The 13,406-nt window shown below is 34.8% G+C and overlaps 1 protein-coding gene across 5 annotated transcripts in view; it reads right to left on the minus strand.

Annotated features, from left to right (window-relative positions):
• Positions 1 to 258: 258 nt before the first annotated feature.
• Positions 259 to 13,406, minus strand: part of LOC106466809 (RNA-binding protein Musashi homolog Rbp6-like) — a 110,164-nt gene continuing 97,016 nt past the window's right edge. For 2 of the 5 annotated variants that reach the window (XM_022394890.1, XM_022394889.1), the window contains exons 7-11: positions 10,069 to 10,260; positions 7,734 to 7,787; positions 5,692 to 5,873; positions 3,367 to 3,428; positions 259 to 2,492 (exon numbers count right to left, since the gene is read on the minus strand). In XM_022394890.1, coding sequence (XP_022250598.1) covers positions 3,387 to 3,428; positions 5,692 to 5,873; positions 7,734 to 7,787; positions 10,069 to 10,260 — 470 coding nt within the window. In that variant the 3' untranslated portion in view covers positions 259 to 2,492; positions 3,367 to 3,386. The remainder of the gene's footprint in view (positions 2,493 to 3,366; positions 3,429 to 5,691; positions 5,874 to 7,733; positions 7,788 to 10,068; positions 10,261 to 13,406) is intronic. The other 3 variants (XM_022394891.1, XM_013927108.2, XM_022394892.1) reach the window with 2 other exon arrangements.

The following is a 13,406-nucleotide window of genomic DNA, read 5'->3' on the forward strand; positions in this document are numbered from 1 at the left end:
CGTCATTAATTAAGCTATAAATATCATTTGTTGTTTCAAAAATCTGTCAAAAGAGACCGTTAGTCACAAATGTAATACATCTACATCCTAACTTCACATGTATACCTAAATTAAATGTTTTAGTTTTGTTACACTAAATGCAAACACAGCTTTGAAAAAAAAAGTAATTAGTAAAAAATATGACAAAATTCTTTTTTAAGAAAATAAGACACAACTAATTATACTAAATATTTCAAAGCAACATTCCCCTACGTGGAGTATATATATATATATATACACGTATAAATTAAAAAGTTTACTTAAAACAAAAACAAAATTTATTTTCTCTTTAAATCATGTGGCCTTGTTCACGCCTCGTGATAAAGCATAAATAGTGCATTAGTCTATATTTTTACTCTAAAAGGACTGACAACAGATTTGTTCAATTTATACAAAGTTCAGTTCGAGCTGAAATAGTTTATTTGAGAAAAGTATGATATTGTTTACTACCTTTTTATACAAAGTTAATACCTCAAATGTTTGAAAATAAACGTAAAAAGTAAAGCTAAGTTCTACGCCAAGACTTTTCTCCCAAATATTCTACTATGAGAAATTGTGAGGCCAAAGGAAAAGTGACACTTGTAAGATATTAAAAAAAACGACATATTTTAAAATTTTACTTAAAACGATTCGTTTTTACGAGCCTTATTCGAACAATATCTCTGTCTTGAAAAACAATAAATTTTATCAAAACACTTAAAAAAAATCCAGCTGTCTTTCAGATTGCGAAAAAACATTTTAAACCGTTGAAGGGTGAACGTTCAGACAATTACATTCTTCATGCAAATAATTGGTTAAGCCTAACAGTAGTTGATCATGATCTCGACTGAAAACGCGTCTCGAGCATATTACTGCTGGTGACCAAATTGACTATCCACTTAGATTAACCTAACAACATTATACAATGAATGAACAATAATAATAAGCGCCAAATATTACCAATAAATCTAGTCTGATAAAAACTTAAAAGCAACGACTGTTTCTCGAGTAGAATCAATACGGTTAGCGTTCAAATACTTCTAACACGTTCAGAATCAAATATAGACAAACAACGCACACAACACGCACACCACTATCTCATTTTAAATAGCGTTAGAAAACGTTCTAAAGCTCAAAAGAAAAACGTGGAGTGACGGGATCTTTCTTCTATACTATAACAAGATTTACCCGTTTTAACTCTAATTCTAATGAAACTTGTTCAACCAAGCTACATTATACTCTGATCTGCGCTTCGAACATAATGATAATAAATCATTTTTGAATAAAGATTATTTGAAATACGAATGTCTTTGCATTTGTATCTCGAGTTTTAGGCTTACGTCACCAGACTTAGGCGGTTACAAAGATGCAGTCCGAGTAGATGAAAACGAGGTTTGCACTCAGCCATAACGTTTAAAGAAAATATCGTAATACACAACTTCGAAATTCATTTTTAAAAAAAATCTTTAAATATTTAGCATATTGTATGAAGCATTTTCTATCGGATAAGATAAGTCTTTGTTGTATTAATAGGACTACAATATGTAAAACAAATTATTTGACTCTATCTTGATAAATGTTCACAGATTAAACTAGCAGTTTTCAAACTAAAGAGGTCTATATTTGTTACAATTGCTAGTTATTAAGGTTTTGTGTTTATTTCATAAACTTTATGCTTCTACTTTTCGAGTGTATGAAAATTTGCATAAAAATATGAGTTAAATACTCGAAAAAAAAAAGTAAAAAGATCAAAGTTAAAAAATACAAAGATAAAGAAAGAGAGGCCTAACTACCAACTTTTCATTAGAACACACACTTGTTATTGTAATGATGTATTACCTAATAATGTGGTACATAGTGAAAGAACAAATGTTAAACACACATACACACACACACAAAAAGATTAGAATTATGTAAATTTCACAGTAAAAAGAGGTATACAGTCTCTCTCTTTTTTATTTTTATTTTATTAACTGGACTTTATCAATCCCAAATAACATCAGACCAGGCTGGATCACAATTAGACAAAGAAACAAACAAAAGCCCCCAGAGTGGTTACTATGGAGACAGTATTAGTAACGATCAAAGTAACTGATGACCTCGAAGTATAGGCCTACTTGGTTATCAGTTCAACAAGACATTTTTACAACATCAACCATGTTTTTCGAAAACCGAAAAAAAAAAGTTTGCCTTTGAATCCAAGTCTTCTGATCGAGTAAGTACTTCACCAGCAAAGGAAAATCAACAAAATAACACCTTCCTTCTGCTCCACGTCTAGCCTCCAACTCTTAATTACATTGAAGATCTCCACAGATTAGCAGGTTAGCCTTTTACTGGATCTTAGTTTATTATCATATTAAACATAGGCTCACCCAGACACAAGTGCAATATATAGTCCATAAAGTCCATTTTATTCAGAAAACCAGAAGTCACAGCATCTTTCTGTTCTTCCCTGAGGATCCAACTTATCCTAGCTGTTTGAGAGAAGGCAGATATGAGTTTCGTATTTGTGAGAAACGGAAAAAAAAAGTAACAATGTATGTGAACAACTATGAATGTTATATCTCGTGTTGCTAAGTGTACCCTTTAAGTATGACTATTCATTTACATTTCTTTATAAATCATTAGTTTTCTATTTAGTTTATTTTATTTAATTATATGAAAACTTATAATGCTAAAAACTGGATTTCGATAACTGCAGTCGCCACAGGACAGACAAACAAACCCTTTTGTTAAAAAAAACAACAAAAACGAAATTACTCTTATTCTCATAACGCAAAATTATAAGTTATGGCAGAAAACAAACACGAGTCGTTCAGTCTATTCTTGATTTGACCATATTCCTGAATTAGGTTGGTTTTAGATGATTCTCCCCACCCCCTTCAATCAAGAGTAAATGTCTCTTACAGTGATGGACTGCTGTCTAAGCAGTAGTAAGGTATAGGGGGAAACTTGACAATTTCAATCTACCTTATATCCAGAAGATGCTTCGTACTTCTTACTCCAATAGATTAATAATAGTTTTGTAACATAGATGGCACTACGAAATGAAAACTTAACAATTTGAGCGTATGTTTAGGGCTTGTAGCTAATACTTTAGACCGAGCAGGTGCATCGTATTTCTTACTCTAATAAATAAATAATAATTTTGTAACAAAAGAAGAGTGGTATAAAAAATATCGGGTTCACTACGAGTGAAGTATATTTATGAAAAAATAAAAATAAATACTATAAATGTCTCTAAAGCTTGAACTTCTCAACCCTCACCTAAGTTAATCTACCGGGGATATCGGACTTTGGTTAGTAACCGTAAACGTAGATTCAAATTGTTAAGTTTCTCTACTATACCTTACTAATGCTGGTCAACTTCAGTGATATCCGTTAGTGAAAGCTGCTGCAATCAGAGGACCCTGCAAGAAAATCAAATTAGTCTTGTTATTCACAAAGTAAGTCTTGGGATTTCTTTAGTAGTTTAATAATATAAACAATTAAATATATTGTTGTAAAGTGTGCTATCTTTGGGAAAGTTCTTTGATTATTTGGTAAAAATAATATCAAGTTCAGACCACGTAACGATAACGAATTAATTTATTTATTCAATAACGCTTGCCACAGGATAAGTTCACTTGTAGGCCTAACCTCAGAAACAACATTTTAACAGAAACTCCGATACTATTTGCGGAATGTCCTCGCTAATAATCGATAACAAACACGATGAATAACTCACTGTCTAATTGAATCGCAGACAAATATGCGTAAGAATTCTCACTGTCCAAGTCACTAACAGACACTGAACTGATAAAATCATTAAATAAATTATCAATACTATATATCATTCTCGTTTTCTAGTTACTACGCGAAATTTCTAGACCATTTCGTCATCATCACGATTAGCTCCTTCTAGCAAATAAACATCTGATTTAAGATATTAAAACTATAGCTTATGCGTGGTTTTTATTGAATCTACCTAAACAGGAATTACGTCACACACAAATACCCAGAATGCCAGAGGCACCTCAGACGACAACACGGGGTCAAACACAAAATTAAAAAGTTGGGATGTGGAATTTTATTCAGTGTAGCATTTTTTTTTCATGAATCGATCTCAAAAGTGGAGTTGAATAGAAATAATGCAATTTGGCACAACAATAATTCATTAAAACACCGTAACCCATATTAGGGCTGAAGTTTTTTTACGAAGTCCAGTTGATGGGAACAGTATTTTCTGTCACTTGCATGTATGGTTGCCATACTTTTATATTTCTTTCAATTTACTACACGTTTTTAATTATTTTGGAAATATTTTTCATGTGATTACAATATATATATATATAATATGCTACAATGCATATGGATAAAAAGTGTGTCCATTGGGGAGGCGTGGGGGGGCAAACCCCATCAGGGAGCTCTGCCCCTTAACAGTTAACATCTCAGATATAGTTTCATGTTTTTTTTTAATTCTCTACATTGAGACTTCCACAGACACAAAAGTGTTAAATTCTTCTGCCTCCAAACCGACCCTTTATGTCCTCAAATAACAAATCCTAGAAATCCCACTGATATGTATTATTATTATTAGTGTATCAAGTGAATAAAGCAGATTAGTACGGCTGTTTTGATAAAACCACAGGATGATCCTAATCTGCATGGATTATCTTCACTGTGGCCAAATATATTAGTAAGTAAGCCACTGTTAATAAACACCACCATATGACAAGTTTCGTTCATCAAAATGATCTTCCTTCAGTATTGCTTAGTATGTCATCAAGTTAGGGTTAAAAGTAGCTGTGTAGGCAGCATATGCTAATGATGGTTTTCACCCATCTAGACAACTTTCTAAATTAGACAGCTGTGCCTGAACCTCCCTTGGATCTCTCATCTGGCCTTTTAGCTTGTAACGCTGTTGAGATTGGAATATCATGTTCAATATACATAATTATATGTGTAAAGTCAAGTTTATCTTCAGTAGAGTTTGGTAAGTTAAGGTTACCTTCAGTAGAGTTTGGTAAGTTAAGGTCACCTTCAGTAGAGTTTAGTAAGTTAAGGTTACCTTCAGTAGAGTTTAGTAAGTTAAGGTTACCTTCAGTAGAGTTTAGTAAGTTAAGGTTACCTCCAGTAGAGTTTGGTAAGTCAAGTTGATCTTCAGTAGAGTTTGGTAAGTTAAGGTTACCTTCAGTAGAGTTTGGTAAGTCAAGTTGATCTTCAGTAGAGTTTGGTAAGTTAAGGTTACCTTCAGTAGAGTTTGGTAAGTTAAGGTTACCTTCAGTAGAGTTTGGTAAGTTAAGGTCACCTTCAGTAGAGTTTGGTAAGTTAAGGTTATCTACAGTAAAGTTCGGTATAAATCAGAGTTACCTTCAGTAGAAATTGGTGTGTTTTGGTTTTTCCAGCGCAGATTGTTTAATATATTTTGGCTTACCTTGAACGTAACTGAGTTCGTTGGATTTTGTTTGAAAGATGTGATAATAATTCGGGTCGTGTAAGTCACTTGTCGAGGAACACAGTGGACGCAGCTGCAGCACAGAAAAATAAGAATATGTACAAATGGTTCAAAAATTATACGAACCACAGAAGTCACGACAACACGAACATTATCCGAACGTATTTACTTTTTTCCCATAGAAACTCTGACTAAAACTGTTTCTCTTATAAACCGTTTTGTGTTTTCATACTTACCCTGCTGACAGCGATAGGGGGAAACCCAGATGGCTGAGGGCTAGTGGCCTGGACGTATCCCATGGTGTCATGGTTCGAACTGTACAGGTCAATCGGTCCCGGACTATTCGTGGCAGGAAACCCACGGTTGTTGGCAGGGGAGGTGGGCGGAGCAAACCCCGTGGGCCCATAGTTATTTATCACTAAAGTATGACAGAAAAGAGAACGTTGCAAGAACCAGAACAAGCAAAAAATAAACGATAAATGATGGTTTCTACGAACCAGTGTAAGATTAAAGAAAAATACGAAACCTTTCTGTAAGTAAGATCACATTTAACATTATAACAAAAGCAACATATACATTAGTCTGAGATTTCTATTTTTACACGACACACTTCAAAAGGCGCCCTCTTACGAGAGATGAGTAAAACACAAATATTTGACGAGCGCAAAGGCTTTAAAAAGAAGGCAATAAAACATAATTTTTTTAATCGTATCGAAAATTAATATAATTAATATAAACGATTTACGATATTTCAAATTTAACTTTAAGTACTTATTTTAGCCTTTTATAGATAAGCTTTGCTAACGTTGCAGTTTTCAGTGTTTCCTCACTTTATTTGATCGTAAAAGACTTCACACACACAGAATTGTGTTTTTCCTGTTTAAAGATGGATTTGTTGTGAAGCATGCTATAGAAATAAATCGTTAAAGTGCTGATGGCTTATCAAGTGGGAGATAAAACATTTATGGTTTCTAGGTGGACAGTTGTATGAAACCGAGGCTTGGGGTCTAGTGAGCAATGAAAACCCAAACGAAAAAAAAAAAACTACGGAAATTTAGATAGAAACTGACTGTTCAACTCGTAAAAAATTATAAACTCAATAACGATTCCTTGCTAAGCCTACTATACTGTTCAACATTACCTGTTCGTTCTGGAAAACTGTTGCCATGGTTTTTGATTTGTAAAATAAGCTTCTCAGTGACTTATAGAAGCAAAACAATTTCATTTTGTTTAAATAAATACATTTCAGGCCTTTACTTTTTACTAATATCACAAGGATTGTTGACTGAAGAGAGAACACTATCAGTTTATCTCTATATCAGAGGAGGAGGTTTCGGGGTAACCACCGACATTTTTTTCCGCTCCAACAACAAAATAAAAGAAAGAGAGAAGAAAAAAAAAACAGAAAGAGGGTGGGAAAGAAAGAGCAAAGATATTTTTTTTTTCTAAACCATGCCTTATTTATATCGTATATATATATATTTTATATCACACATACATATTTTTCAAATATTATTATGATTAATTATATCGTGTTTTGAAGTGTTCTTGTTATGTGGGGGCTTCTCCATCGAAATTCTTATACAATCAGAGTTCATTTTTTTCCCAGAAGGGAGGAAAATAATCAAAATGTCAAATACAAACCAAACTGAGTGCTGGCAGTGACAACTTTTTCTCTCTGTGTGTGTGTGTTTGTCTAGACAAATTCTGAGTACGGCCCTAACAGCTTGTGTTCATTTATATACTTTTTCTATGATTTTGTTTCAAAAGATCTTCACACTCTGCTTACGACGAACTGACGACTGATTATTAAATTGAGAAAGCCAGTTGTGACTTAGGAGGTACTGAGAAAAAACATCACGATGACATGAGGATACGTCGAAAATTAATAAAATATTCTAGAATTTTCAATTTGGCCCGGCATGGCCAGGTGGTTAAGGCACTCGACTCGCGGGTTCGAATCCCTCTCACACCAAACATGCTCGCCCTTTCAGCCGTGGGGGCGTTATAATGTGACGGTCAATCCCACCATTCGTTGGTAAAAGAGTAGCCCAAGAGTTGACGGTAGGTGGTGATGACTAGCTGCCCTCCCTCTAGTCTTACACTGCTAAATTAGGGACGGATAGCGCAGATAGCCCTCGTGTGGCTTTGCGCGAATTCAAAAAGAAACAAAGAAAGAAAGAACTTTCAATTCATTGACATTCTGTAGCAACCAAAATACCAATTCAATTACGAACTAATTCAATTATTATTATATATATATATTACATTGCAGTACCTGATAAAGCTTGGGTTAGTAGAGGCGCTGAGGTCTGCTGGCCATTTAGTTCCACTGTGGACAGAGACATAGGACGGATTAATTAACAACCACTAACAGAGGACGCGTTAGGTTACATATAATTACAGACATTCATAAAGGATAGGACACACATTCACGAAACAAATATTTTTATTGATTCAGGTATGGTAATACATGCTGTAGACACTGGTGTTAATTTGTCGTAATTATTATAATGTAACCCCCCCCCCCCAAAAAAAAATACACATGACATCATTCTAACACTATATTTCGGTAAGGGCTGGACGATAAGACATAAATGGCTGATTTCTCCAATATGTAAGTGTAAAGTATCTTTACATTATTAAAAGTAAGGATTAATATTAAGGTTAAAGTTAAGTATTATTATAACCTTAACTTTGATATTAATCCTTGGGTTTAATAGTGAAGGAAAAAAAACTAAGCATTACTACATTAATTTAAGTGACCAAATCTAGAGGTTAATATTAAGGTTAAAGTTAAGTATTATTATAACCCTTACTTGATTAAACCCAAGGATTAATATCAAAGTTAAAACTAAGCATTACTACATTAATTTAAGTGACCAAATCTAGAGGTTAATATTAAGGTTAAAGTTAAGTATTATTATAACCCTTACTTGATTAAACCTAGGGATTAATATCAAGGTTAAAGCTATGAACTGTTATAATCCTTACATGATCAAAACTAGGAGTTAAGATTAGACATTTCCAGGAAATAAGCGAGAGATGACATAAAAATTAAGCTTGTTGTTGTTAAAACCGATTCTGTTAATTATCTTTTTTTTTGTAAAATTAAAACTTGAAGATTAAAAAATCACAACCTTTCAAATACCGATAAAGTAGTAACTTTCATTTAGTTTATCATCACTTAAATAGCGCAAGTAATTTACCAAGGATTAGCGGAACGTGCAATTCAGGTAGCTATTCGGCTAGGACGATAACGAGCGTCACTAGAGGGATCCGAGAACTAAGACACTCAGGTTTTCCTGCACACTTTCAAAATCCCGGAAAAATCAACGCTTTATATATATATATACCACGGTAACCTAGGAAAGTACTTCTAAAGCCGTCCTCAGTAGAGTGCCAGCTCTTCAGCTGCAAGACAGAAGACATCGTTAAGAGCTACGGAGGGCACGTGGTTTAGAAGAATTCCAAAAATAAGCACGTGTCACAGGAACTCCTGCTGAACTCACAGCTGTGGAGGAGTTTAGAAAATAAGCCAAGAGCTTGCTGGTTTGAGTGACTCTCACAAGGGAATCTGGAATGAGGAGCAAGTAAGAGACGAGCCTCCAGTCAGAGTCAAGAAAAACGATGAGGTGACGAGCTTTTTCAGTAGAATTACACTACACGTTGTTGTCTCTCTGTCTGACATATAGATGGCGCCACCGTCAATTTCAGCATCATTAAAATCTCTGCAGCAAACTCGGTTACCAGTATATATACATATACAAATGGAAATTAAATGTCGCTTGGAAAAACATAATTAGTTTAATTACTGTTCAGTAAATACTTATTAATTAGGGTTCTACGAAATTAGCGAAGGCTTGCAAGGACAGAAGAGAACCAATAAGCTCATTACAAATGATGATGAATTAATATCTAATTCTACCATTACTCATCGTTTTGTTAGTTCCTCAGAGACTTCTTGTATATTAGAACAAAACAAGAAGACTTTTCTTTATATTTGGGGATATATATATGTTACATGGTAAAGCTACGACACCTAGATAATATTTTTAGGCTTACAATTAACATATCTGTTAGAACATAATTCAGGCAAATTATCACAATATATATATATCCACACGTGGAGTTGAAATTATGAAGAAAAGAAGGGGGACTGGCGGTGATGACTAGCTGCCTTCCCCCTAGTCTTACACTGCTAAATTAGGGACGGCTAGCTCAGATAGCCCTCGTGTAGCTTTGCGCGAAATAAATAAAACAACAACAACAAACAAAACAAACAAGAGGGCGACAAACGATTCCAAATATTGGAGATTTAACGTCGTAGTGATTTGTTTTAAATCAGACACAAAAATCCCAGCTGCTCTCAAAGTCGAGTAACACAAGAGACGCCATTAAAAATAAATCTTCAAGTCTTCATTAATCAACATTTCTACTGCTTCAAGTAACAACAGAAAAGAAAAACAAGATGCGCATGACTGAGAAACTGTGGTCCGAATCATTTCAAAGACAAGGGGGAGTCCATAAGTCGAATAATAGTGTAAAAAAATACGATAATTACAATGGAGATAGACAGTGAACTCACTTACACTGTGTTAACCATGACTTACCTGTATGTCGTTGTTGTATATAATGATCCCTAGGTAAGTAACTATTATTAATTGCTATGGAAGAGGGCTCGGATCGGGTGATGTTAGTAATAGGGGTGAGAGCTGGAGTAGTGGTGTAATGGTCAGCATAAAGGGTGGCGGGTGGCCGGTCTGTCGTAGGTGGTGGATGGATGTAACTAAATCCAGGGAAGCCTAGGAAAAATGTGGGGAGCTATATGACGCACTAGAATCCATTTGGATATACATATATAAATATATATTTAAAACTTTTTTAACACTATTTTGCCTTATCATGCCTATAATTTTACAAATTTCGAATCACACTTATTTTTATTATTTTATGCTTCGGCTCTAAAAAGATAATTCTCACACACATCTCGAAAATATATTTCTAGTGGAATGAAAAAAAAAATTATAACATTTGAAGGCCAAAAGCATAAATGTCAAACAATAAAGTATGGGGAACAACTGGAAAGAGTTAATTTCTTTTTGAAAGTATTTTTTTCTCTCTCCCCACACTTTTCAAAGTTCCCTGGCATCAACATAGAACAGTAAACTATTACATATAAAAGTCGATAAATGTTAATTATTGACAAGAAAGTAGCCATTTATAATAGATTTTAAACAAATACACCGAACTGTTGACAAGCAAGTAACAAATACGCCGAACTATTGACAAGGAAGTAACAAAAACGTCCAACTATTGATAAGAAAGCAACCACTTACGATATATTTTAACAAATACACCGAACTATTGACAAGAAAGTAACAAATACGTCCAACTATTGACAAGAAAGTAACCACTTGTAAAGCTTACAGTGGCTTAAATAATTCGGCTTTCACAGATTACCCACTGTTTAGCCCCGTATTTAATAACAAATACAGAAAAACTAATGCCACGACCCTTGGTGTCTTAGGATATTTGAAAAACAAAAAAAAAGTGTAAACATTTCTTCATTATCCTGATATCTTGGTACTTTAGAATAAACTGCAACTGCGCATGCCCACAGTACAACTAATCACAATTCTGTACTGGAATTGCGCATGCCTACAGTACAACTAATGATATGTTTGAAGAAACAATATGATACTAACACTGTTTCAGTTCGTTAAGAGACTGAGGCTTGGCTCACTGATAGTCCAGACGTTCTGTTTTAGTGTACACTAATTCGATAATGACATCAACATTGTTATTATCTTGTAATCTGTACGACGAAAAAGTTTTTTTTTCTTCAAACCTCCTGTTGGAAATGTGGGTTGCCCTCTTAGTCACTAATTGACGCTCCTGCTGAAAAATAGTAACGTAATCGGTTTCCAGTACTGGATCGCATTACTAATGAATCTCTTCTTACCAGTCCCGGCTCCAGCTTTTCTTAGCTGAGACATATAATGGGACCGAATCTAATATAAATCTAAAATTAGACGGCAAGCACCCCCCACCACCCCCGGCCCTGCTTTTAACTAAAAACATATCTATTGGAACCAGCTGAAAAATCAGTCGTGGAGGAGGCTTATGAGATCAAAATTCGGAGATCGATCCCCTCAGCAGAAACGGCGCAGATAGCCAATTGTGTAGCTTTACGTTGAAAGAAACAAACGGGCTGAAAACTAGCTTTGACAAGTAAGACGACAATTAAACAGCTTACACCAGTAAATGCGAAACTTTAGAATAGAAGTAGCGACGTCGGAGGTTGGATTAGGATGAGATGTAATCCAATCAAATTGAATCCCCATCCCACCAAACATGCTCGCCCTTTCAGCCGTGGGGGCGTTATAATGTGACGGTCAATCCCACTATTCGTAGGTAAAAGAGTAGCACAAGAGTTGGCGGTGGATGGTAACGACTAGCTGCCTTCCCTCTAGTCTTACACTGCTAAATTAGGGACGGCTAGCGCAGATAGCCCTCGTGTAGCTTTGCGCAAAATCCATAACAAACAAACAAATTGAATCGAATTAGAAGAATAATACGTTTATTATCTCGACGTTTCGAGAACGTCCTCATTGTTACAGTTGTATTGAGAGATATAATAAATCTTCTTTCGCCTTAAACGTTTACCCAAGAAGCCACCTATTGGTGAATATTGTTAGCGAATGCGCTTTTGACAAAAATGAAGACCTAAATACGTGTGGCGACATGTTCTTCCAATATTATTAACATTCAAATTGACTACATTTACAAATGTAAAAGGCATATCCAGTTATCTTTTAGTGATCAATAGCAAAACAAAGAAAAACACTTATCTTGAAGGCTGATTACCGATAGGGTTTTAAAATGGAGTGCTTTATCAAATTATTGACTTGTTTTTAAACTGTTCACTACCGGTGGGGTCCGTATATTACAACATAAATAGTAATTTTATGTTTTTACCTGTTAAAACTCAGATTAACCAAACTGACCCCTGCCCCCTCCCCCAGTGGCACAGCGATATGTCTGCGGACTTATATCGCTAGAAACCGGGTTTAGATACCCGTGGTGGTCAGAGCACAGATAGCCCATTGTGTAGCTTTGTGCTCAACTTCAAACAAACACACAAACCAACTGACCCCCACAGTAGTTATTAGGGGGGATTAACTGGAATACATTTGTTACTTTTGTTTAAGTTTCTCTGTGTGACTCATATGTTCTGAGGGTCCCCAGCAACACACAAAATCATGAATCCACAAACAAGTTGTTGAAAAAAAATAATTTCGAAAAAGGTTCTTTAAAAATCAAAGGGGGGTATGAACCCCTTCGGTAATTTTTAAGGTGAAGGAGATCTTTTAGTGAGTCTGTTTTGGCTAAGTAAGTCTGCAAGCTTACGACGCTAAAAACTGGGTTTCATACCCGGGGGTGGGCACAGCAGACATAGCCCATTTCATATCTTTGCGCTTAAGAACAAAGAAACACACATTTTGATAAGTTTTCTCCCACAATACCGTAATCGTTTTTAGTTTGAGAATAATAACACAAATAAAGATGAAATAATTTCCATAGAGAGTAGTTAACTCATAAAAAAAAATCTATGTTACTTCTGCCTCAAAATAATTATAGAGATAACTTAGAAGTGAACAAAAAGTAAGAGACATCGAGTTGGAGGAAAAGTCGGGTTTTATTGTATGATAACTAAATTCTACTTTGGTATTCTATGGACGAAAATGGAGTATGCGAAAACCACAGAATTTCACAATATTCAATGTAAAAAAACAAACAAACAAGAATTCAGCCGGTTCATAATAAACCAATACTGTATTATAGTTCCAAGACGAGTAGGCTTAACGTATTATTTCTTTAGAGATTTCTATTAAAAACAAAACCAACAAGAATTGAATTATGACTTTTTTTTGGGGGGGGGGGGGGG

Source organism: Limulus polyphemus, unplaced genomic scaffold (assembly GCF_000517525.1).
Source record: "Limulus polyphemus unplaced genomic scaffold, Limulus_polyphemus-2.1.2 Scaffold2386, whole genome shotgun sequence".
In the NCBI taxonomy this organism is placed as follows: domain Eukaryota; kingdom Metazoa; phylum Arthropoda; class Merostomata; order Xiphosura; family Limulidae; genus Limulus; species Limulus polyphemus.